Source organism: Chiroxiphia lanceolata, chromosome 2 (genome assembly GCF_009829145.1).
Source record: "Chiroxiphia lanceolata isolate bChiLan1 chromosome 2, bChiLan1.pri, whole genome shotgun sequence".
NCBI lineage: Eukaryota > Metazoa > Chordata > Aves > Passeriformes > Pipridae > Chiroxiphia > Chiroxiphia lanceolata.
The window spans coordinates 89,270,684-89,290,921 of NC_045638.1; the positions used below are offsets into that span (position 1 = coordinate 89,270,684).

At 44.4% G+C, this 20,238-nt stretch overlaps 1 protein-coding gene across 4 annotated transcripts in view; it reads right to left on the reverse strand.

Moving 5' to 3' along the window:
* MYO7A (myosin VIIA) overlaps positions 1-20,238 on the reverse strand; it is a 101,038-nt gene that overhangs the window by 34,424 nt on the left and 46,376 nt on the right. For 2 of the 4 annotated variants that reach the window (XM_032679081.1, XM_032679080.1), the window contains 13 exons: positions 19,172-19,356; positions 17,580-17,701; positions 15,475-15,617; positions 15,260-15,373; positions 14,292-14,445; positions 13,552-13,628; positions 12,096-12,215; positions 10,720-10,862; positions 10,129-10,339; positions 9,508-9,643; positions 8,998-9,104; positions 6,321-6,377; positions 639-776 (listed from right to left, as the gene is read on the reverse strand). In XM_032679081.1, the coding sequence (XP_032534972.1) occupies positions 639-776; positions 6,321-6,377; positions 8,998-9,104; positions 9,508-9,643; positions 10,129-10,339; positions 10,720-10,862; positions 12,096-12,215; positions 13,552-13,628; positions 14,292-14,445; positions 15,260-15,373; positions 15,475-15,617; positions 17,580-17,701; positions 19,172-19,356 (1,707 nt within the window). The remainder of the gene's footprint in view (positions 1-638; positions 777-6,320; positions 6,378-8,997; positions 9,105-9,507; positions 9,644-10,128; positions 10,340-10,719; positions 10,863-12,095; positions 12,216-13,551; positions 13,629-14,291; positions 14,446-15,259; positions 15,374-15,474; positions 15,618-17,579; positions 17,702-19,171; positions 19,357-20,238) is intronic. The other 2 variants (XM_032679082.1, XM_032679083.1) reach the window with 1 other exon arrangement.

Genomic DNA, 20,238 nt, shown 5'->3' on the forward strand with positions numbered 1-20,238 from the left:
CTCCTTCCTTTTCATTTGCTCCTAGAATTTTGTCCCCATAGCATTCATTGCTTTTGAAGCAAATCACTGGGAATTGGAGTAAAATAACTTCTCTCACATTTCCTCTGTGCTATTTTGCCTCTTTTTTCTTCTGCTTTTAGAATTGTGCTTTTGCAAGTGGTGAAATAAAAAAAAAGATCAAACAGGATTTAAAATGAGCAAGAAACACTGGGAGCAAAGATTTTGAGGAGAACACCCATGGGGAAATTTTTTTTAGAAAACTTTGAACCTTGCCATAGAAATTAATCTATGGCTCAACCAAAGTCTCTGGCAGAGAGGTGCCTACCCCCTATGGAAGTTGAAAGGCATTTCCTATAGGATAAAGGGTTGCAGGGTGAATTCCTTGAGATTGTACTACGGAAGAAAGGCAGGGTCAGGAGCTCCCCTCTGCAAAAAGTTTTGGGGTGCTGTTGGATTGCAAAGCAAGTGCCTGATTTTGCCAACCATTTAGTGACTCCCTTGCTTGCAGAACAGGCTGTGGGTTGGTTTTCTAAGCACTCCACTGATGCCCAAAGGAATTTTGCTGGCAACTTTAGGGCAGAACGATCCCATGAGCAGTCTTGTATGAAAAGCAACAAGAAGAGAAAAGCAGGACTTACCATGGGTTTCTTGTACTCATTAGGCTTGATGCAGCGGACAAAAAAGGGCTGGCACACGCTGAGAGTCCTCATCAACAGCTCCAGGGACCGCTTGAACTGGCTGCTGAGCGTCGGTGAGCGCTTCCTCGTCTCTGCTCCCTGCAAAACCACAGTGGAGTGGACTCAGGAAATTAAAGGATAACAGTGCCTTTCCCCTCCGGCTGCGTCCCCAGGAACCTCCCGCGGCAGCCGGGGCTGGAGTGCAGAGTGGGGCCAGAGGTGATTGAAAGTTGTGGCAGGAGAGGGGAAGGGCACAGCCAGCGAACTTGCAACGGCCAGGCTCTGGCAACCTACTCCATATGCATCTATGCAGGGAGGAAAAGTGCTATATTTTAATTTCTCCTGCTCGAATCTCCCAGTGTGACTGGAAAACCTGTCCTTCCTATGCAGAGCCATGAGGAAGATCTGCCCATGAGAGCAAACAGCCTCTTCTGGGCCATCAAAATTCTCTGTATTGCAGCTTGGGGCAATGCAGCTGCCCAAGGGTGCTCCTCAGCAATGGCTTGGGCTTCCCTGTCCCCATGTCCTGTAGCATGGTCATGCCAACCCCTCTGCCACAGTTCCCCATGTCAGGCTGAGACCCTCCTGCTCCCTGGGGAGAGGACCAGATGCCCATGTACAGTAAACAACAATCCAGGGGCATGCTTGTTGCAGGGTGACTCTGCAACAGTCCAGAAACTTCTGCTAAGGTCTATATTCCTCAGCCTGTACTACCACAGATTCTAGTTGTGTTTGGAAAAGACTATTAACTAGACCAAATAGTCTAGTTTGGTCTAGGATGATTTTGAGTATTTTGCTTGATTTATCTCCCTTGGTTAAATTAATAACTCAATCTCTATTTTGGGGCAAGTGTTTCTAAATGAGAAACATTAGTCCCTTCTCCCTGCTCTGGAAGAACCTTGTTAAACCACCTCCAAACTAAATGAAGTGCCTACCTCATCTTATGTGTCAGTCACTATTACCTGAGCTCATTACACATCAGTCACAGTGGTGCTGTGTGTCTCGTAGGGTCTGGTGTTCAGGGAGCTTTTGTGGGGCAGCAGTTAATGCTGGTGGGTTGAAGGAAGAGCTGGGCACCAGGATGCAACTCCCTCTGAACAAAAAATAGGGTGAACTGTGACATGACCTGTGACGTGACCTGGTGACCAGGAATTCCCAAAGGGAGGATTCTAGCAGGATTTTAACACATTTTTCCTCCAAACATCCTCTTATTTGCAGGTGGTCAAGCCACATGTGGAGTCACAAAATCCCCATCTGCATTGGCTTTGCTGCCATGTTTTGCAACATGGTGAGTTTTGTTTCTATTTTTACTAAAATCTTTACATACGCTTCATCCTATAGTATTAGTAACCTGTCAGATAGCATTCCCATCCCCCAAAACGGAGGAATTTCAGAGAATCACATAATTGTTTGGGTTGGAAGGGACTATAAATACCATCTAGTCCAATCCCTTTGCCATAAGCTGGGAGTTTACATAGCTCAGGTTTTATATAATGTTGAGACAAACCCAATCAACACAAACACAAAGTCATCATAGAATTCCAACAAGAGAAAACCCATCTCATGCAAACAACCACAAAACTCTGGCCTGCTTGTCAAGAAGAGCATGGGGGCTACCAGTGATCTTTCCCAGCAAAATCCTCCCCTGAAGGACAAACTGTTAACAAATCTAGGGTAATTAATGGATGCAGCTGCTACCTGCAGAGCACTGTAGAGTCTGATGCTCACATTCTGTCACAGATTTTCTAAGGAAAATGCTGTTTCAGCAAGAGTGTTGATTTAGAAGGCTTTGATGAATGTTTTCTTATCACTTTGTTAATTATGCGCAAGGGGTCACCTCTGTGAGATGTGGAAGGACAGCCATAGGGGTCAGAAGCAGCAAGAGATGCAGGAGCAGGGCTGGAAGTTGGAAGCAACTGCGTGTTAGCCAGATTTTAGTCAATTTGGGCTTGGCTGGGAGAGATCATTTTTCAGCTATGGTGGTAGGAAGGGAGCAAGGCTTTGTACAGGGATCTACAAGGGAATGCATGAGTGGTTTGCTCCCAGACAGCAAGACATGCCTCTCTAGGTTGCTGATGCCTTGCATTTCTTCCCTGCATGCATCCAGCTCTGGTAAAAAGCAGTGGTGCTGTCTCCATCCTTACATCTGAGAGCTTTTTGCTGGGACGGGTTGAAGAGAAGGGACAGTGACCAGAGAGCAGCTTGTCTTCCTATCCAAATAGAGTAGTCTGGGCTCCTCCTGTCAAGATTGCATCATCCCATTCACTCACTTTCAGGGCCTGACATTTGTGCACAGACATGTCCCAATGGTGGGCACCAGCCCTAATGGCACTATGTGGGCTCTCAGATACACAATGAATAGTCTGGTAAGTGCTTTGCATCAGCTTCAGCCTTCAGGGATGGGTGACACCACTCAAGTCACTGTGGTGCCTTCCACCTCATCTCAACACCAGTGTGGTGAGGATCACATCTCTTCCTTTTTTCCAACAAAATGACCCCGAAAAAAGAAGTGGAGCACCCTGTCAACACAGCCCAGAAAGGCACTGAAAATGCAGGATTTACTGCAGAGGAGGAGCATTTTTTAGCTAAAACCAGACCCAGTCTCCACAGCCTGAAGGAGAAAGGGCAGATACATTCTGCTTTTCTTCTGCCCAGGCACATCTTAGCTTTCAAACTTTGAGACTGTGATGTCTTTGGGACTCAGACCATCTCTCCACTGGTGTCCACACAGAGCCTATCACAAGGGAGGATGAGAGCTATGTGTCATGGGGAAGGATGAGCAGGATTCACAAGTGCTGCAGCCCAGACTGGAGCACTGAGGTATCACTCAGTCTGTGCTCAACAACAAAGGAGGAAAAAATAAAGCAGAAGAGAAAAAGAAGAAAAAGAAGAGAATTAGATGATTTACAGAGAAGTATCATCAAGAAGAGAGTTCAGAAAGATCTACAGACCAGCATGACATTTGGGCATGCTTCAGTGCCACTTCTTTCTGCCACCTCAAGCTAGCCTGAATTTTGGATGTGCAAACGTGTACGTGGCTGTTTGTAGTAAAATCGAGGCAAAAGTCAAGGCAGAATACATCACCAGGACACAATAGGATGCTCCCCAGCATGGGCGTCTTAGATCCTCAGTGGTATAGCTGGAGCATCAGGACGTTCCCCAGCATCTCTGTGAAGCTGTAAAATCTCCAGGGATCTATTCAAACTCCTTTCTTTGGTGTCTTGGACATATTTAGGTAGTTATCTGTCCAGCGCTGAGAAAACAATTCATCCTATCTGCACTTTATAGGTTCAGTGAATTAAAGTGGACACCAAGTTATGTTATGTAGGATGGCCTTAATACAGACCCAGAGTGCCAGCCAGGGTAATCACCGGTTCTTTTCCTTTGTAATATTCAAACCAAGTAAACAGAAGAATGGCAGGTACAAGGAAAAATGTCACTGAGCCAGAAATGGTAGAAGTTATTCCTTGATGCCCCTCTGCACATTCTCCTCCTTGAAGGAGAAGGCTGCATGGTGCACCAGAAACACTGTGCTCGGCAGAGGGTCTGCCAGGGAGATGGCAACCTGCTTCAGTGGAAATGCAGAAAGTTGAAATACTTGAGGTGAGTTAGGGAAAGAGAGCAAAGCATGTACCACCAGCAATACTTTGGGGAAAGGTTCTGGACAAAGGATCATCCTCCCATCTCTTTAGGATTATAAGGTCACTAAATTGGGCTATGTCAATGGGACATGCTGTTTCTCAGCCTGTTTTTCTGAAGTCCGAGAAAAATAATGCTTTTTGTTTGTTATGTTTTCATATGCAATGTCACTGGTTTGGCCTCCAGGTGACAACTGTAAGCTGAGGCCACCTCAGAGCAGATTCTGCAGTGACATTATAGTGAAGAGACAGTCTCTCTCCTAAAGGCTGTGCAGTCTGGAAAGTGCCTTCAGGTGCAAAGTTGATGTGGGTTATATAACAGTGCCAAGTATCACTATTTTGAACTACACCCCCATTTTTATAAAGCTTACTGATGTGCACATATATATATACAGAAAATATTTTTTATCTTTACTGTTCCACCCTTACCTCAGTGCCTATCACATATGAACATATTCACTAGAAAACCTAGAAAACATGAGGTTTTGTTATAAGAACAACTATGACAACAACAAAACTCATAGAAATCATCAGTATAATGTCTCCCATTTCTCTGTATCTCCTGTTGGTGTTTTCAAAGGAAAAACTGGCCTAAACATTTCTGAGAGATTTTTCACAATTCTCTCCTGGATTTAATCTCATACAATCACAGAATCATAGAATGGTTTGGGTTGGAAGGGACTTAAGGATCATGTAGTTCCAAACCTCTGCCATAAGCAGGGACCCTTTCCACTAGACCAGGTTGCTCAGAGCCCCATTCACCTTGGCCTTGAACACTTCCAGGGATGAGGTAGCCACAGCTTCTCTGGGAAACCTGTGCCAGTGATTCACCACCCTCACAGTAAAGAATTTCTTTCTAATATCTAGTCTAAACCTGCCCTCTTTCAGTTCAAAGTCACTCCCCATTGTCCTATCACTTCATGCTCTTGTCCAAAGTCCATCTCCAACTCTCTTGCATCCTGATTCAGGAAGGACTTTTTTTTGTGGGGGGCATTGCTACAACTCTAGAGTAAGGTCAAATGATATGTTCCAATCCAAACAGTTTTAATCATGATACAGAGGGGAAGGAGTCCACCTCTGGAAAGGACGGTTTTGTGTCATTTTGGGTCATATCCTCCTCACTGGAATTCCAAGTCCAAACATCTGGGACACTGCAGAGGTAAGAAGGGATGAAATTCAGCCCCATGCAAGGATCTGAATTTTGAAAGTCAGGTCTATCTCCAACATAATCCTCTGGCTATCAAGGGGTTGTTGTGGAAATGTGAGCAGGGTCACAAAGCTTATATCACAAAAGCTTTAGCACACAGCATGCTACTTATGGCCAAATACCTAGCAAACAAGGTTTGGGAAGCTATCAGAACCAGTCAGCAGAGGAGATGCAACGGGAAAGACCTAACAAAGGTGCCAAAAGCCTGTTTTGATGATCATGGCAAAATTCCGTATTATCTGTGTCTTTGAAGACTTGGATGTGAGAACTCACCTGAACAAGAACTAACCCTCCTCAAGAATGACTACATTTCCAAGCGACCAGAAATGCAATCCAGGAGTCTCTCTTCACACATGAACTGTCATCTTCTTGCCCCCAAAAGTGCAAAACAAGGACTAATTTGCAGTTGCATGGAAGAATAATGCCCCACTGAAGCCAATGGTGGCACCATGCTAAACAACAGCCAAACCCCACAGATGATCCATCTGAAGTTAATTGAAATTATTCAAATATCAGAAAAAAAAAATCCTCAAAACTTTGGCTCAGCCTGGTTCTGATTTTATCCAAACCAAATTCCCATCATTAAAAAGCTCTTCTGAGTTGAATCCTAGAAATAAATGACATATCATACACCTGTATCTATTCAACAAGGTGTAAAAATGCTCTCCAACACATTGGTCACTTGAAATGGATCCTCTATAGATAGTGCAGGAAGAAGAATAAACAAACAGCAGCAAAGCACAATCCTTGCCAAAGAGAAGTGAATATACAACAGAAGAACTCATGTATTCAGTTTACCTTTGGTGTGGGTGTGGGCGACTGGCCAAATGTGCTGGATGCATAGCCACAGAGAAACTACATGAAGCACAGGTAAAAAAAACAAAACACAAAACAGAGACAGAGAAGAGCAAATAGTGAAAAGAAGGAATAACTGAAATGGGAGCCTCACATTTTTAGTCTTGGAGGTCCATCTGTAATATATCTTACGATCATAATGCATTCATTCTTAGATTTTTGTCTAACCCCTTCCTAGCTTTTCCTCTTCGTCTCCATGTTTGCATTCCTGAAGCTGAGGGAACTGCCACTGTCCAGCTCTTGCTTCTTGGAAACAATTCTTGTATGACTTTTAACCTCACTTGTTATCCATCCAAATTCAGCCATGCCCACTCTTCTCCCTCACACATCTCTGCTGTCAATACACAATGATTGGGAAGGTACCAGGGACAAAACAATTTTCCACAAAAATTTTAAAGTAGTCCCTCCCTTCCCCCCTAATTTTAATCCAACAAATCAGGTATTTTCAATAGAATTTAAATTTTTGCCAAGGGGAAAGCTCCAGATTTCCTTTTTTTCCCCCCCTTTATGAGGTTCCATCATCCACTGCTTATTCTACCTATTTCTTGAACAAGCAGTGCTGCCACACCATACCAACTAGCTTCTCAGAGGAATGGTATTTAGGGAATTAGTGCTCTCCAGGTTCACATTAACACATGCATGACATGGGGAGCTGGTACACAATTTCTCCTCTTCCAGTTCCATGACAGTGAGGTTAAAAATCTCTCATTCAGAAAAGGAAAACAGAGGCCATTAAAGTACCAAAGCACAGAGACCACCACTTGGGACAGATTCTGAAGATATCTAATGGAATTATATATATAAAAAAAAGTGCTTTGATGCTTTAAAAGGTCTCAGTTCTCGGGTCTTAGACAACATCCAGGTGAACATCTCAACTTGGCTATTATATACTTCCAGTATCTTTTAAAGATGCTTGGGTAGGTGTTGCCGTGAAGAAGTCTGCATGACTGTGTGAACCCTCTCATTGACTCCCCAGAGTACATCTCTGCTCTGCCCAAAAAAGCAAGAAATCATTTCCAAGGTGAACTGCAAAGCTTGCACCAAAAATTAAAAGCAGAGAGGAATAAGCAATAAAAAGCAAAGTAAGCAGCAGCACTGATGCTAAGGGAGTTAGTGTCTACTTCCACAGGAGTATCCACATTTGAGGATAGCTCTGAACCCACCAGGAGTGTCATGCCAACTGGTAGTTTAATCGGGGCTGATAAATGCTATGTTATTCCTAATGAAGTCAAAAAGATAAAGATCATTCATTTCAATAGGAACAAAACTGAATGGCTAAAGGTTGCAAACAAGACTTGCAAAGAGCATGTAGCATATTTAAAGAAATGTCTTGGGAATGTAAACATTTCTTTCCCTTAACAGGTAAAGGAATTCAGCACTTAAAACTGTTTGGCACTCCTGAAAGTCCCTAAGTCCCTTGGTCCATCAGTGGCATTGGCTGGGATTTGGAAATGGGACTCTGACTTCTAAAAATGTTGTTGCTTTGAAAAATGTCATGCCCACACCCTCTGTAGTCCCATGGCTTTAACTAGGGAAAGACTGGGGGATTTGGCCATAGTGACTTATCTGTGTAGACATTCAGATTCTGCAAGGCTGATATTTTAAACAGTTTATACTTTAATTTTGGGAGCAGGGATGATGATGTTTCTGTGGGGAGATGTAGACATTCAACTTACTCAAGAAAACATCATATATTTATGTTATTAATGGTGAAATAGCCACTAATCTCAACATTTAAGCTGGTACCCCAGTAATAAATGCTCAAATGGGGTGGGAAGGGTTAAAACAATAACTGTACCTTTCTCTAAAGCTTCAGCCCACACAGTCTTTTCTCATACTGAGCATGGAGTAAGAACCAACCTTCCTGGAGATCTGGGATGGGGAAAGGGGTGCTTTAAAGTTCGCCTTTCATAAACGGTGTTCCACCTCTCTGCTGTTGTAACAGTAAAACACAACTTTTGACTGTTCTCTCCCAGTCCTATTGCAGTGCTTAATGGTCAGCAAGACTATCCCTTTGTTCTGCTCTGTTTTACAAGTATTTGGTTTTTACTTAGAATCACAGAATTATTTGGGTTGGAAGGGATCTGAAAGACCATCTAGTTCCAAGGCCCCTTTCCACTAGATCAGGTTACTAAGAACCCCATCTAACCTGGCCTTGAACTCTTCCAAGGGTGGAGCAGCCACAGCTTCTCTGGGCAACCTGTGCCAGTATATAATCACCATCACAGGAAAGAATGTCTTCCTAATACCTAATCTAAACCTGACCTCTTTCAGTTTACTTCTCACTCTATTATACACAGATCTGGATGACTCAGCTTGAAGGAACAGCTATTTTTCTCTAAGATTTCTACAATCACAAACCTAATTGTTCCAATCCCTACACAATTAGGAGAGGAGCAATCACAGCAAAATAATAATATCTGATGAACCGAATGCAGTGAACTGGGGGTGTGAGCATGGATGTACCCATGGCACTGCATTTACACTTTCTGATGGTTGGCTCACACTAGCAGGTTTGAAAGACCTCAGGCAGCATCAGAGCTATATGACTCTGCAAATGTTCCACCCCTTCCAGGAACACCCCTCCTTGTGAACAAAGATCTTCTCCTGCCTGCATTACCATTGCCACATCTGCTTGGAAGATCTGCTTGATGAATTTGTTTTTTGAGGAATGCACCAGCTGAATGATGTCTCCATGCAGCGTGTCCCTGTTTTTCTCCAAGAAACCTAGGGAAATAATGGGACAACACATAGATGACACAGTGCAACATGGGCAGTATGTGAGCTGCAAGCAGCTTCTGCATTGTTGGACTACTGGATGTTCTTGGTGAGTTAATGGGAGCAATGTGTGGGCAGAGAGAGAGGGACCATGACAAGGAAGACAGAGGCGCATCTTGAGACTGGATCAAAGATGCATGTGGTGCAAAGCACTGCCATTCTGTCACAAACACACATGAATGAAACAGGACCAAACTCTGCAGCTCATGGACACAGCTGGAGGGTCAAGTCATTGCAGCCAGAAAAGGAATACACTGACTATGGACTACAACCCCTGCTCCAACACAGCAGCAGCTCATCTGCCCCTGAGCATCCCCTTGTACCCTGCAGCGCACCAGGAACTGCCTCGTACCTTTTGTTTCGTAGTAAACAATTCCAGCAAAGTGGTTAATGCCAAACTGGGTTTCATAGTTATTCTTCGGAGGAATATAGTTGGTGTTAAGCTTGTGCTGGGAGTTCAGCTTGTGTAACATGGTGGCATCTGTACCCTGTGCATGCAGGAAAAGATGTGACATTTAACCAAGGTTATTCCTATTAAAATAATTTTCCAATCAATAGCCCTTTTCTTTTTTGTCTCGGGTTACAATGTGTATTTATTTTGAGAAAAGATGTATTGGAGAGGGTATCTCAGGTGCAGAAATTACAGAAATTGATTAAATACCACTCGTATGTTGTGCTATTTTCAAGATAGTGCTCCAAAAGGAGTATATTTAACATTATTTTCTTTTAAGCATTGTTAACAGACATTCTTGAGCCTCTTGCAGGCACATTTTTCCATCAGAAACACTTCTTTTAGCATGGTTGTGATACTCACGGAAGAAAATGTAAGAGCACAATAAAAACTATAAATAGGCAACCCACTGGTGAATGTGTGTTTGGGGATGAGCAGATCTCTTGTAGGGTGCCAGCATGCATGTACAAAGGGGTTAAAAAACAGAGAGTCATTGGCAGCAAGGCTGAGACCAAAACACACCTTGGGGAACTTGCTCTCCTCATCAATGAGGGAGATGATGTTCATGGGCTTGATGGCAATCATGTCCAAGGCATCCTGGTTATCAGTGAACTCGATGTGTTGCCAGTTGATGTTCTCAAGGTTGTACTCCTCCTGCTCTAGTTTGAAGACGTGGCGCACAAAGAACTGCTGCAGGTTTTCATTTGCAAAGTTAATGCACAGCTGCTCAAAACTGTGAAGGAAAGGTCAAGAAAAGGACACTTTAGATCCACCATGATTTATTTTTCTGCATCTCTCTCCATGCTTGAAGCAACCCGCAGACCTTGTCGACCACTCAGTAAGTGCTTTTGGCTTAGTATTCCCTTATTGGTTCAGACAATCAGTTTTTCTCCCCCAAAACAATGTTATAGCCATTATATGTGTGTAGTCTAAACCAGTTTAGGAAATACGTTATCTGCTGCAAGTGATTAGCTCTGATAATTTCTCATATAGGAAAAGGCTTGGTCCAGCTCAGTCCAGTTCACTGCAGGAGAGGTGAAAGGACTGCAAGACCTTGAGCTTGGGGTGGCGAAGGAGGGTTAAGACCTGGTTCTCCTTTTGCAGGCTTCATACCTGTTCACAGTGAAGTTCTCAAAACCAAAGATGTCAAGAAGGCCAATGGATCTCCTGATACTTTTGAGTTCCTGGGAAGGAGGTCTGTAAATTGCAGCGTTGATCTTCTCCACAATCCACACAAAAAGTCGCCCATAAATTCCCTGCAACATCCCAAGGATGGAGTTCACTGAGACAATTCAGCAGTTTGCCCTGCTAATCTGTGGCACCACTTCACCCATGACGGCACAGGTTCCCCTAAAGCATGGCCAACAACTGGACAGTCCCTGAGGACATGCTCACCAGATTTGTGCCAGACTGTTGGCATGGTTTAAAGCTTCAAAAACCATTATGTAGATCAAGGAAAACAGACTTGAAAGCCTAGATAAAAGACAGTTGTCTTACAGTAGTAAGCAAAAGCACAAATTTGGATAGTTGAAAATTTTGGATCTATGGGGTCTCTGTGAGGCCAGACAGTACTTTCCTCGGTTTCTACACATATCTCTCTACAGATCAGCAGAGCCATGTGACACTGCCAGCCAAGCCAAGGACGTCTTGCCTGGACAAGGTGCTCACTGAAACACTGAGCACTGGCTGAACAGTCTGATGATTTAACTAAACAGCTATTGCTGCTTCAGTAATTCCAGAACTCCATGTTTAAACTTGTACTAATTTCTACTGTATAAGCTATAGCAGCGCTACCATGGGGGGAGCCTGATTCAAAGGCCCATCACCACTAGAGAAGTCAATGCCAGGATTTGCAGACTAGTTAGCTATCAAACCAGCTAGCTTGATCTACCAATTCCCCACAGATAGAGTGGGTACCCAAGCTGGTCAAAGCATGCCACCAATGCTTGTCTTGCAGTTTTACATAAGGCTGTAAACAGCACAGCAGTGATGCACACCCACTCCATTAAAGTTCATCACTCCAAAGCCTCAGGTGATGCTCTAAGTGCTCTGATGGCTGCTGAACTGCTCTATCCCTGTTCCTGTGACATTCAGCTTTTTTGCTGCTGCTGACAAGCCCAAATCCTGAAATTCAGGTGTGGGAGCTGCTCTAATTTATAGCAGCTGGACCCTGGGGGTCCAGCTCTGAAGTTTTCCTGAAGCTGAGGTGAAGTCATTTCAGAATGCTGGCTCCTTCTGCAGGTCACCTTTGAGAATAGACAATCTCAAGTCCAGATTGTAAATTTGTTGAAGACCAGGCTACCTAGTCTCCTACCATTTCAACTCTTTGTGCATCCCAATTAGAACATGGTTTCAAGGCCATCTGCTGATCTGAGCTCACACCGGCACCAAGTGAGACACTTTTCCTATGCAGTGGGTGTTCCAGTCTCAAAAGTGGCAGATTTCTTCAGTTTATCAACAGAGGCATAAGGGAATTCCCTAAGACTTACCTTTACAAAAGCGTCCCTCACATCCAGTGCTTGTTCCATGCTGAGAGGGGTGGAGACGGTCTCACCCCTGGTGATTATAGTCCGGCTAGTAAGGCAGTTCATCACATCCTGAGGTTCAACCTGACAGTGACAACATCAGACAGAGCTGCTGACTTTATGACACAAGGTATCCTTACAATGGCCTGGACTACTGTCCTGATTATGCACGGCCAGAGAGGAACAGTGCAGTCCCCCACAGCTGGAGGTATGACTGTTCTTAGCTGTACAGGGGAAGTATCTCAAATGATGACACAGACATTTTCAGAGAGAATAATTAACATTTTTATACTGTATTTTAATATGAAAAGTGTTCTCATGATTTGCTTTGAGATATTAATGAGGTGTGGGAAGAGAAGATGAGAAAGCAAAGCCTGGAAAGCTGTATGCTATCAGTATGGTTGCAGCTTTGCATCCCCCTGACCCTTTTCATACTGCTCAGATGAAGTCAGGGAAATGTCCACTCTGTAAGGTACATGAAAACAGCCTGCAGAGAGCTGTGGATCATACTCTGGGACCAGCAGTGCATATGGAGATGAGATGATGTCCCTGAGGTAGCCCTGTTACCTCTTGGGGAGGCTGCTGAAGCAGACTCCAACCACTGCATGGGTGATTTGATTGAGGGTCATCTCACCTCACTTCAGATACACAGAGTATAAATGATATCTCTGTCTCAGCTACTGTTATGAGCTTTCTTTACATCAGTGAGGTAAACACTCTATTTTATGGACTGAGGTATTTTGGATGTCCTTTTAAGAATGATGTGCCACCAGGGGGTCTTTTTCTTTCCATTGTCATGAAGGGGAGCTCAGATCATAGAATAATGGAATCAGAGGATAGTTCCAAACACCCTGCCATGAGCAGGAACACATTCCACTAGACCAGGTTGATCAAAGCACCACCCAGTGTGATCCTGAACATTTCCAGGGACTGGGCACCCACAAATTCTCTGGGCAATCTCTTCCAGTGCCTCATTGCCCTCACAGTCAAGAATTTCTTCTCAATATCTAATTTAAACCTGCCCTTCTTCACCTTAAAGCCATTCTCCCTTGTCCTGTCACTCCATGCCCTTGTCAAAAGTCCCTCTCCAGCTCTCTTGTAGCTCCTTTAGGTACTGGCAGGGACTCTAAGGTCTCCCTGGAACCTTCTCTTGTCCAGACCGAATAGCTCCAATTCTCTCAGCCTGTCTCCATAGAAAAGGTGCTCCAGCCCTCTGAGCATCTTTGTGGCCTCCTCTGGATGCTCAGCTCAGACGGAGACATCCATCTTCACTGCTGCCAGTGCAAGGCACAGTATGGCTTACCCAGGCCTCTTCAGCCTCGTGATGCAAAGAGAGGCTGGCTCAGACAAAGCTTTGCCATAATATTAGAAACATTGGATCAAGTCAGAAAGGGGATAGCAGCACTGCAGAGCCACTGACCTCCAGCAACGATGCCGCAGTTATTAGCGATGCTGACTGAACAACCTCGCAGGCATCCAGGTTGTCATAGGTCCGAGCTGGTGAAAGAAAGGCACAGGGAAAGCCATCAGCAAGGGACATGTCTCTGCAGAAGGCAGATGGGGTGAGGGAAAGGGTCTTTCTCCACTGCCTCTGTGGGATGTCCAGGCAAAACCTGGCCTTCAGAAGGGAGAGGAAAGTTCACACGGCTGCTGTAGTCCTGCTGCTGGCAGGACCTGTACTCTGTTCTGCCAGACACCCTAAATGATTGATTGGGTAGAAATGTTTCTAGCATCTTAATGCTTTAGGCTTCTGTCTTTCAAAGAGGCTTTTTAAATGACTATGTCATTTCTGACAGCAGAGCTGTTTGGTACCTTTACAAAGGCATATCCAATCACACAGGAACATGTCAAACACTTCATTAGTCTCTCCTTGTAAAACCCGAGTCTAGTGAATGGCCTGTGGCCATATTCAATCTCAATACATTCAAAAAAAGTGGAGGTCACTGAGCATACTGCAGCCTGGCAGCCCTGCTGTGGGCAGGTGGAACTATTCCTCCTTTCTTTTCCTTACACACCACAATAAGCACCTGAGTCACTGGCATGGCACCATGGCAGGTGTTCTGGATACAGCCCTTATCTCTAAGCTTGGCTCCCTCTCAGCATGCAGAATATAAACAGCAGCGGTGCGCTGGACCATGTCCCTGTATTTTGTCCTTTTACCTTCATACTGCAGGTTGCCCATGTGCAGGATGGCAGCCAGCAGCTTGGAGATCTCCCAGTTCTCTGTGTCCGTGAACATGAGGACTTTCATAGCAGAGCGAATGTTGGCGTACTCCTTGCTATCATCCCTGCCATCACATGTTGTGCAGTTACCCTTGGGAGGCAAAGAGGGCACACAGTGCATGAGCCAAAGCAAGAGAACATCAGGGTGTAACTCTAAGCTATTCAGGTCTCCCCTGTAAAACAGTAGATATTTTGTTTAAGGCGTGATGTTAAACTTGTGGATCTGACTCAGCCCTTTGGTCTTCTCTATGATTAAGTGCTCAGTCTCATGACCTATACTTACCCTATTGTCCCCAGCTATCCTCAGCAATCAGCAGAGGAGAAAAAGCTTGCTTAGATGGGGATAAAGAGCTGGAGGCTCCCACCAATCCAACTAGAAAGCTGTGTTCCAGCCTTGCTGCTGATGTGCCTTAATTACACCTGCTTCTATCAGCTTCTCTGGACATCAACACTGGTATATAGGGAATGGGGCTGGAGATCACTGGCCCAGTTGGACACTTGGAGCACATACAGCTCAGCCCCATATGCTGCTGAGAATGTGCCATCCAGCCAGGTACTCCTCCCTGTCCATCACTGCTGTAAGAGCATCAGGTCATATCTAACACCCTGGTTATTTCCAAACAAGTGGCCTGGGCACCATACACCAAAACCATCCAGGCTTGTGTCCTGCTCCACAGGAAATGCAGAAATAGTCAGGTCTAGACACAGAGGTTAAGAGTTTGCACTAAGACTGCGAGGATTGTGGTGGCAGGACAAAGAAGTCCCTCAAACCCTGTGGCTAAGTCTCAGGAAGGTCATAACCAGCAAAGCAGCTCTTGGTTTCAGAAGCACCTCTCTTCTTTCTCCCTTGCTAACAACCTTTCACCACATCACGCCACCGAACCTCTGTTTCGCTGTGCTCTCACCATTGCAAGGTAGTTGTAATCTGTGGCTTTCCCAAGACCCAGCTTCTTCTTCTGCTCCACCGACATTCCCCTCAGCATGCAGTAGAACACGTGGTAATTCCTCTCGTCCTGGGCCTGCAGTGGAAGAGCAAGAGTCAGCTCGATGAGGAGAACAGCACCACAAAGGTTGGCTGACAGAGCGACAGCTCCTGCACCTTGGAGGAGTATCACCTTACCTGTCTGCAGACCCGGGACTTCTCCAGCAGGTACTGCTCAATCTTTGCCCCCTCAATGGCTCCTCTTTTGTTGAAGTGGATGTCGATGTACTTCCCAAATCGGCTGGAATTGTCATTACGGATGGTCTTTGCATTCCCAAAAGCTGCAAGGAAGAATTGTGGTGGGTTAGAGAGGATCTGATGCAGGAAGGATCATGGATGTGTTCTAATGGGAAAAAAAAAGATCAAAAGAGTGAGTCTGAGAAGGTAAAAAACAGTCCCAAAGCTTTCCCTTAAGTTTAGCTGGATCGATTTCATCTTGGTGTGGGGAAACAAGAAATATCTCAGATGACTGTCCTCAGAAATACAGAGAGGGGCACAGAGAAGGACGCTTCGGAATGGGGTGACTTTATCCAGGAAGAAGGGCTAGGCAGCAGGATTTTGGCAGCAGCTGACGAAATACAAGAGAGTTGAGCAAAACCAGCTTCAGCGTGCAAGGTGATGCTGTGCAGGAAATGACAGAGCTGCTAGTGAGTGATTTGGTGACTGAGAGGGAAAGAAAATAGCTCATCCAAAAGGGAAACACGGAGGACTAAGCTGACCTCCAGCTGGGGACCTCTCCCTGTAAACAGACTGTACACTGAAAGGGTCCATCCTCTGTTGGATTTGGATGAGTGCCCTGGCCAGCACATCCTGGAGTTTATGCTCCAGGATTTCTGGCAGGTGATGGAGGTGCATTTGAAACACAGAGCTTCTCTTCCCTGAATCCTAGCAGTGACTAAGTGCATATTCAAAAATGCCGTGTGCATGTCATGCACCACGACGCTTTCCCACACTAGTGGTCAGGCAGCCCTGTAGTGCCCTTGAGAGCATTGTTGCATCTTGATTCCATGACTGAAGGAAGCTCCAACAGAGTATATGGGAGGGAAACTCAATCTGCTTGTCTGCTGTGCTAACATTATGCATGGAAAGCTGCTTGAATATTCACATTTCTGTTAATTCCTAGAGGGTTATTTACCAAGCAGTGGAGGTAAAAATGGTTTGGGGTTGGAAGGGACCTTCAAGACCATCTAGTTCCAACCCCTCTGCCACAGGCAGGGATGCCTTCCACTAGACAAGGCTGATCAAACTCCTATCCTTAAAGAACAACACCAATGTTATTCTTTAAGGAAAATGTGATTTTTCTGTATAAGTGCAAAAGGTCCATCTGGCATCATGCTGGGGCAAGAGGGTCAGATCACCTATTTAATTTACAGACATCCAATTAAAATAGTGGGGTTGATCACAGTAACAGCTTGCCAATGATCCTATTAAGGCCACAAGCTGATTCTCATTATCTGGTTCTTTCTTGAACTGCCTCTATTTCTTTTTCTGCCTTATGCTGCCATTCACTGATCTTGGATGAGAAAGGTGGGGTTTGCTATTATGTATGGCCAGCACAAGGTGTTGTGCAGCTCTGGTCCTATAAAACTGATGTTTTATGCAACCATCAAAGAACAGGAATAGGATTTTTGCAACTACAGCCAAATAAAGCAAGTCATTAGTTAGTTGAATGCAGCAGTGACACAATATTGGTGCTCTGCATGCAGTAATTCCAGAAACGGAAGAGGTGATAAGATTTTTCAAAAGAGCTTTGATTGAACATCAGACACTCAGAAAAGTATTGATCAGCATTTTTGAAATCTAGACTACACAGAGAATTGGGTAAAATTCAGGTTTTTGTTTTGAATTCTTTTAAGGAAAAGGTACTGTTTTAAGTGGGAAAAACACTCTTTTATTCAATTTTAAGTAATAAAACAATTGAAAAAACCAATTCTGGTCACCTGAAATGCTTTGCTTTCAACAACAGTTGTCAAAAATATTAATGGAAAATTTGACAGCCTAAATCAGAGAATATTAATCTTGTGAAAAATAAATTCAGATGCAAAGAAACTGAATATATTGTTTATCAAAAGCATACAGTATTGATTTTGACTTTTAAAATTTTTAGTTTTATCACTTTTTGAACTCCAAGTATGACATAAGTGACTTACATTTGGTCACATTTTGTGTTTCCTGAATCTGTTTTGTTTTGTTTTCTTTTCTTTTTTCCAGCAAAAGAATGCCTCCATTATCTGAGGCCTCACCTTCCAATATGGGATTTGCCTCCAGGACCTGCTGCTCAATCCAGGAGTGCTGACCACTGATTGCCGCCAGGAACTGCAGAATCAGTTTTGTGCTTTCTGTCTTCCCTGCTCCGGATTCACCGCTGCAAAGACAACAGGAGTGGAGGTCAGTGAAAGCCATGCTGCATCCCTGCCAACGTCCCTCTCTCTGTCTCCAAAGGGACTGCTGTCTCTGTGTCTCTTATGTTAGCAAAGGTAGGATGAGACCACTAAGGATGTGTTTCCAGCACCCCAAGGACTGGTTGTATGACAAAGGTTACGACATGGTACTGGACAGCTTCCAGCCAACATCCATATTTGCTTTGTGTTCCATTTGGCCCAAGCTGTTGCTTGGGTTTGGGTCTCCCCAGCAAATGACATCATTCAATCAGCACTAAGAAGGTCATAAAGCAACTTTCAGGCAGTGCTTTTCCAGGTATGATCACCAGACCATGACCCTGTCTGTGATCCATGGTCTAGCTGTTCCCACGAGACATCGTCAAAATAAGATGTCAAAATAAGGCAGACTGTGAAATATAGCCTTTTAACAGCAGGAGCTTCCACAGGTCCCTGAAGTTTGTTCCAACAAGAAGGTAGGAGAGAAGAAGCTTATGGGACAGGAAGCAGGAGTTATTCCTCAAAGCTTTCTCTTCGCTGAAAGATAACTTCAGTTATCTTGTGATAACACAAGAAGAAGGAACTGGTCAGAAATCTTTTGGTGTGAGTCTCTGACCTGTATGATATATGGAGTAGCCAAAATAAGTGACCGAAATAGACCTTCCTGATGTTGTGTGTCCAGCCCTGGCCCCACGAGTGAATTGCCTCACTTCTCAGGCCACTGGCACATTGCATTGACTCTCCTCTGGCCCCCACATGATGCTTTTTTAGACCTGCAAAATAATCCTTATGTAATGGCCTTTTGTAAGTGAAATGTATGTGACTTATGTAAGTGAAATACTGCCATGGGATGTTCCAGAGTTATGTTTTCTTATGCAATGAAACTTAGGGTAGGCATGCCTTAGAGAGATGGGGTGCCAAAAAGCACAAAGACTGCCTTTGGGTTCAGAATTTGATAGTATATTGTTGAAGGGCTGAGAACATCAAATCTGGCTTATACCATCATTTGGGGCAGATACTGGAGAGAACTGTACCTGTAACTGTGACTACACATTTGTTGGTGCCCAAGGTTGATTAATCCAGAGTGGAGCTGAGCATGGAGACACCAGCTCAGCAGCAGCGTGAATGACCACAGGTCCAGTGATCAACCTTGTGCAAAAGGTATAAATCTCTGCATCTTTGAAGTCTGCAGGAGTACTGAATTTAAATTTAAAAGGGGAGGTTAAAGATGAATATGAGATCTATTGGATTGTAACAGTAAATAAAAGGATTGATAAAGCACCTTTACTAGGAACAGAATGACTGCAAACAGAGACCACCTCAGCACTGGGAATACGTGGATGGACGATCTAATTCAGTTTCTGATTCTATCTGATAAGCTGTTCCGAATCACCCACGCTGCATCTGCTCAGCATCTGTTTTCAGGATATGGTCCATTTGGAAAGTCACCAACTCACCTTATGATACAACACTGGTCCTTGTTGTTGCGCTGCATGTTGAAATAGCAGTTGTCAGCAATTGCGAAGATGTGTGGTGGCATCTCACCGATCTTTTTGTTGGTGTACAGGCGTATCTGCTCAGGTGAGTAGATGGGTAGAAGCTGGTAGGGGTTTACTGCCACCAGTATAGAACCAGTGTATGTCTGGAGGAGAAGCACATGAAGGTTTATGGGGACAGTGAGGTGTAGCTGAGAGACTTTGGCAGCTTGGATGGAGCGTGGATGGCGGCCAGAAAAATAAAGGTTTTTTAAAAGCTGGATGAAAGATGATGTTCAAGTCAGAGTTGCTTGTGGGGTGGAGCCTGGAGCAAAACTGGAGCAAAAGTCCCAAACTATCTGAATCAGTTCATACTCAGCCCTGCTCATGCACAGCATGGACTCAAACCTTAATTCATGTTTTGGATGCTCCTCAGCTAAGATTGAGAGTTTCAAGTCAAGCTCATATTTACAGAAATATTGCTAGAGCCAGCACATATCCATGCACATCTACTGCAGTGCACAAATAATGAGAAACTAGAGATGAAAGAAACCTGAGGACCATTCCCATATCTCAAAGCAGGACCAGCTGGATCTAAACTATTCTGACAGATGTCTGTCTAACCTTCTTTTATCAACCCACAACAGCTGCTAGACTTCCCTCTGCAATACATTCTTCTCTACCATCGCTGCCTAATCGAACCTCTCCATGCTTCAGGTTAAACCCTGTTCTGTGCACATAGGTAGAGCTCACAAATTCCTAACATATCCCTTCTCAGCTATTTCTGAAATTTTGGAAATGGCTTTTGGTCCATCCCACGCTCTCTGCGGCACTCGAATGAGCAAAGCTGTCCTGAGCCTTGGGCAGCAAAATCCTTTGTAGCACCTTAATCTTTAATTTTTGCCTTTCCAGAAGCCATTTCTCTCGAGCCTCTCACCAAAGGACTTGTGACTTCTGTTATCCTGCTCAGAAGGTTAGGAGGTTTGGCCACATCCCAAGCTCAAGGCAGAGAATAAGGATCTCCTTCCCCTATTTCATCCATCTAAAAA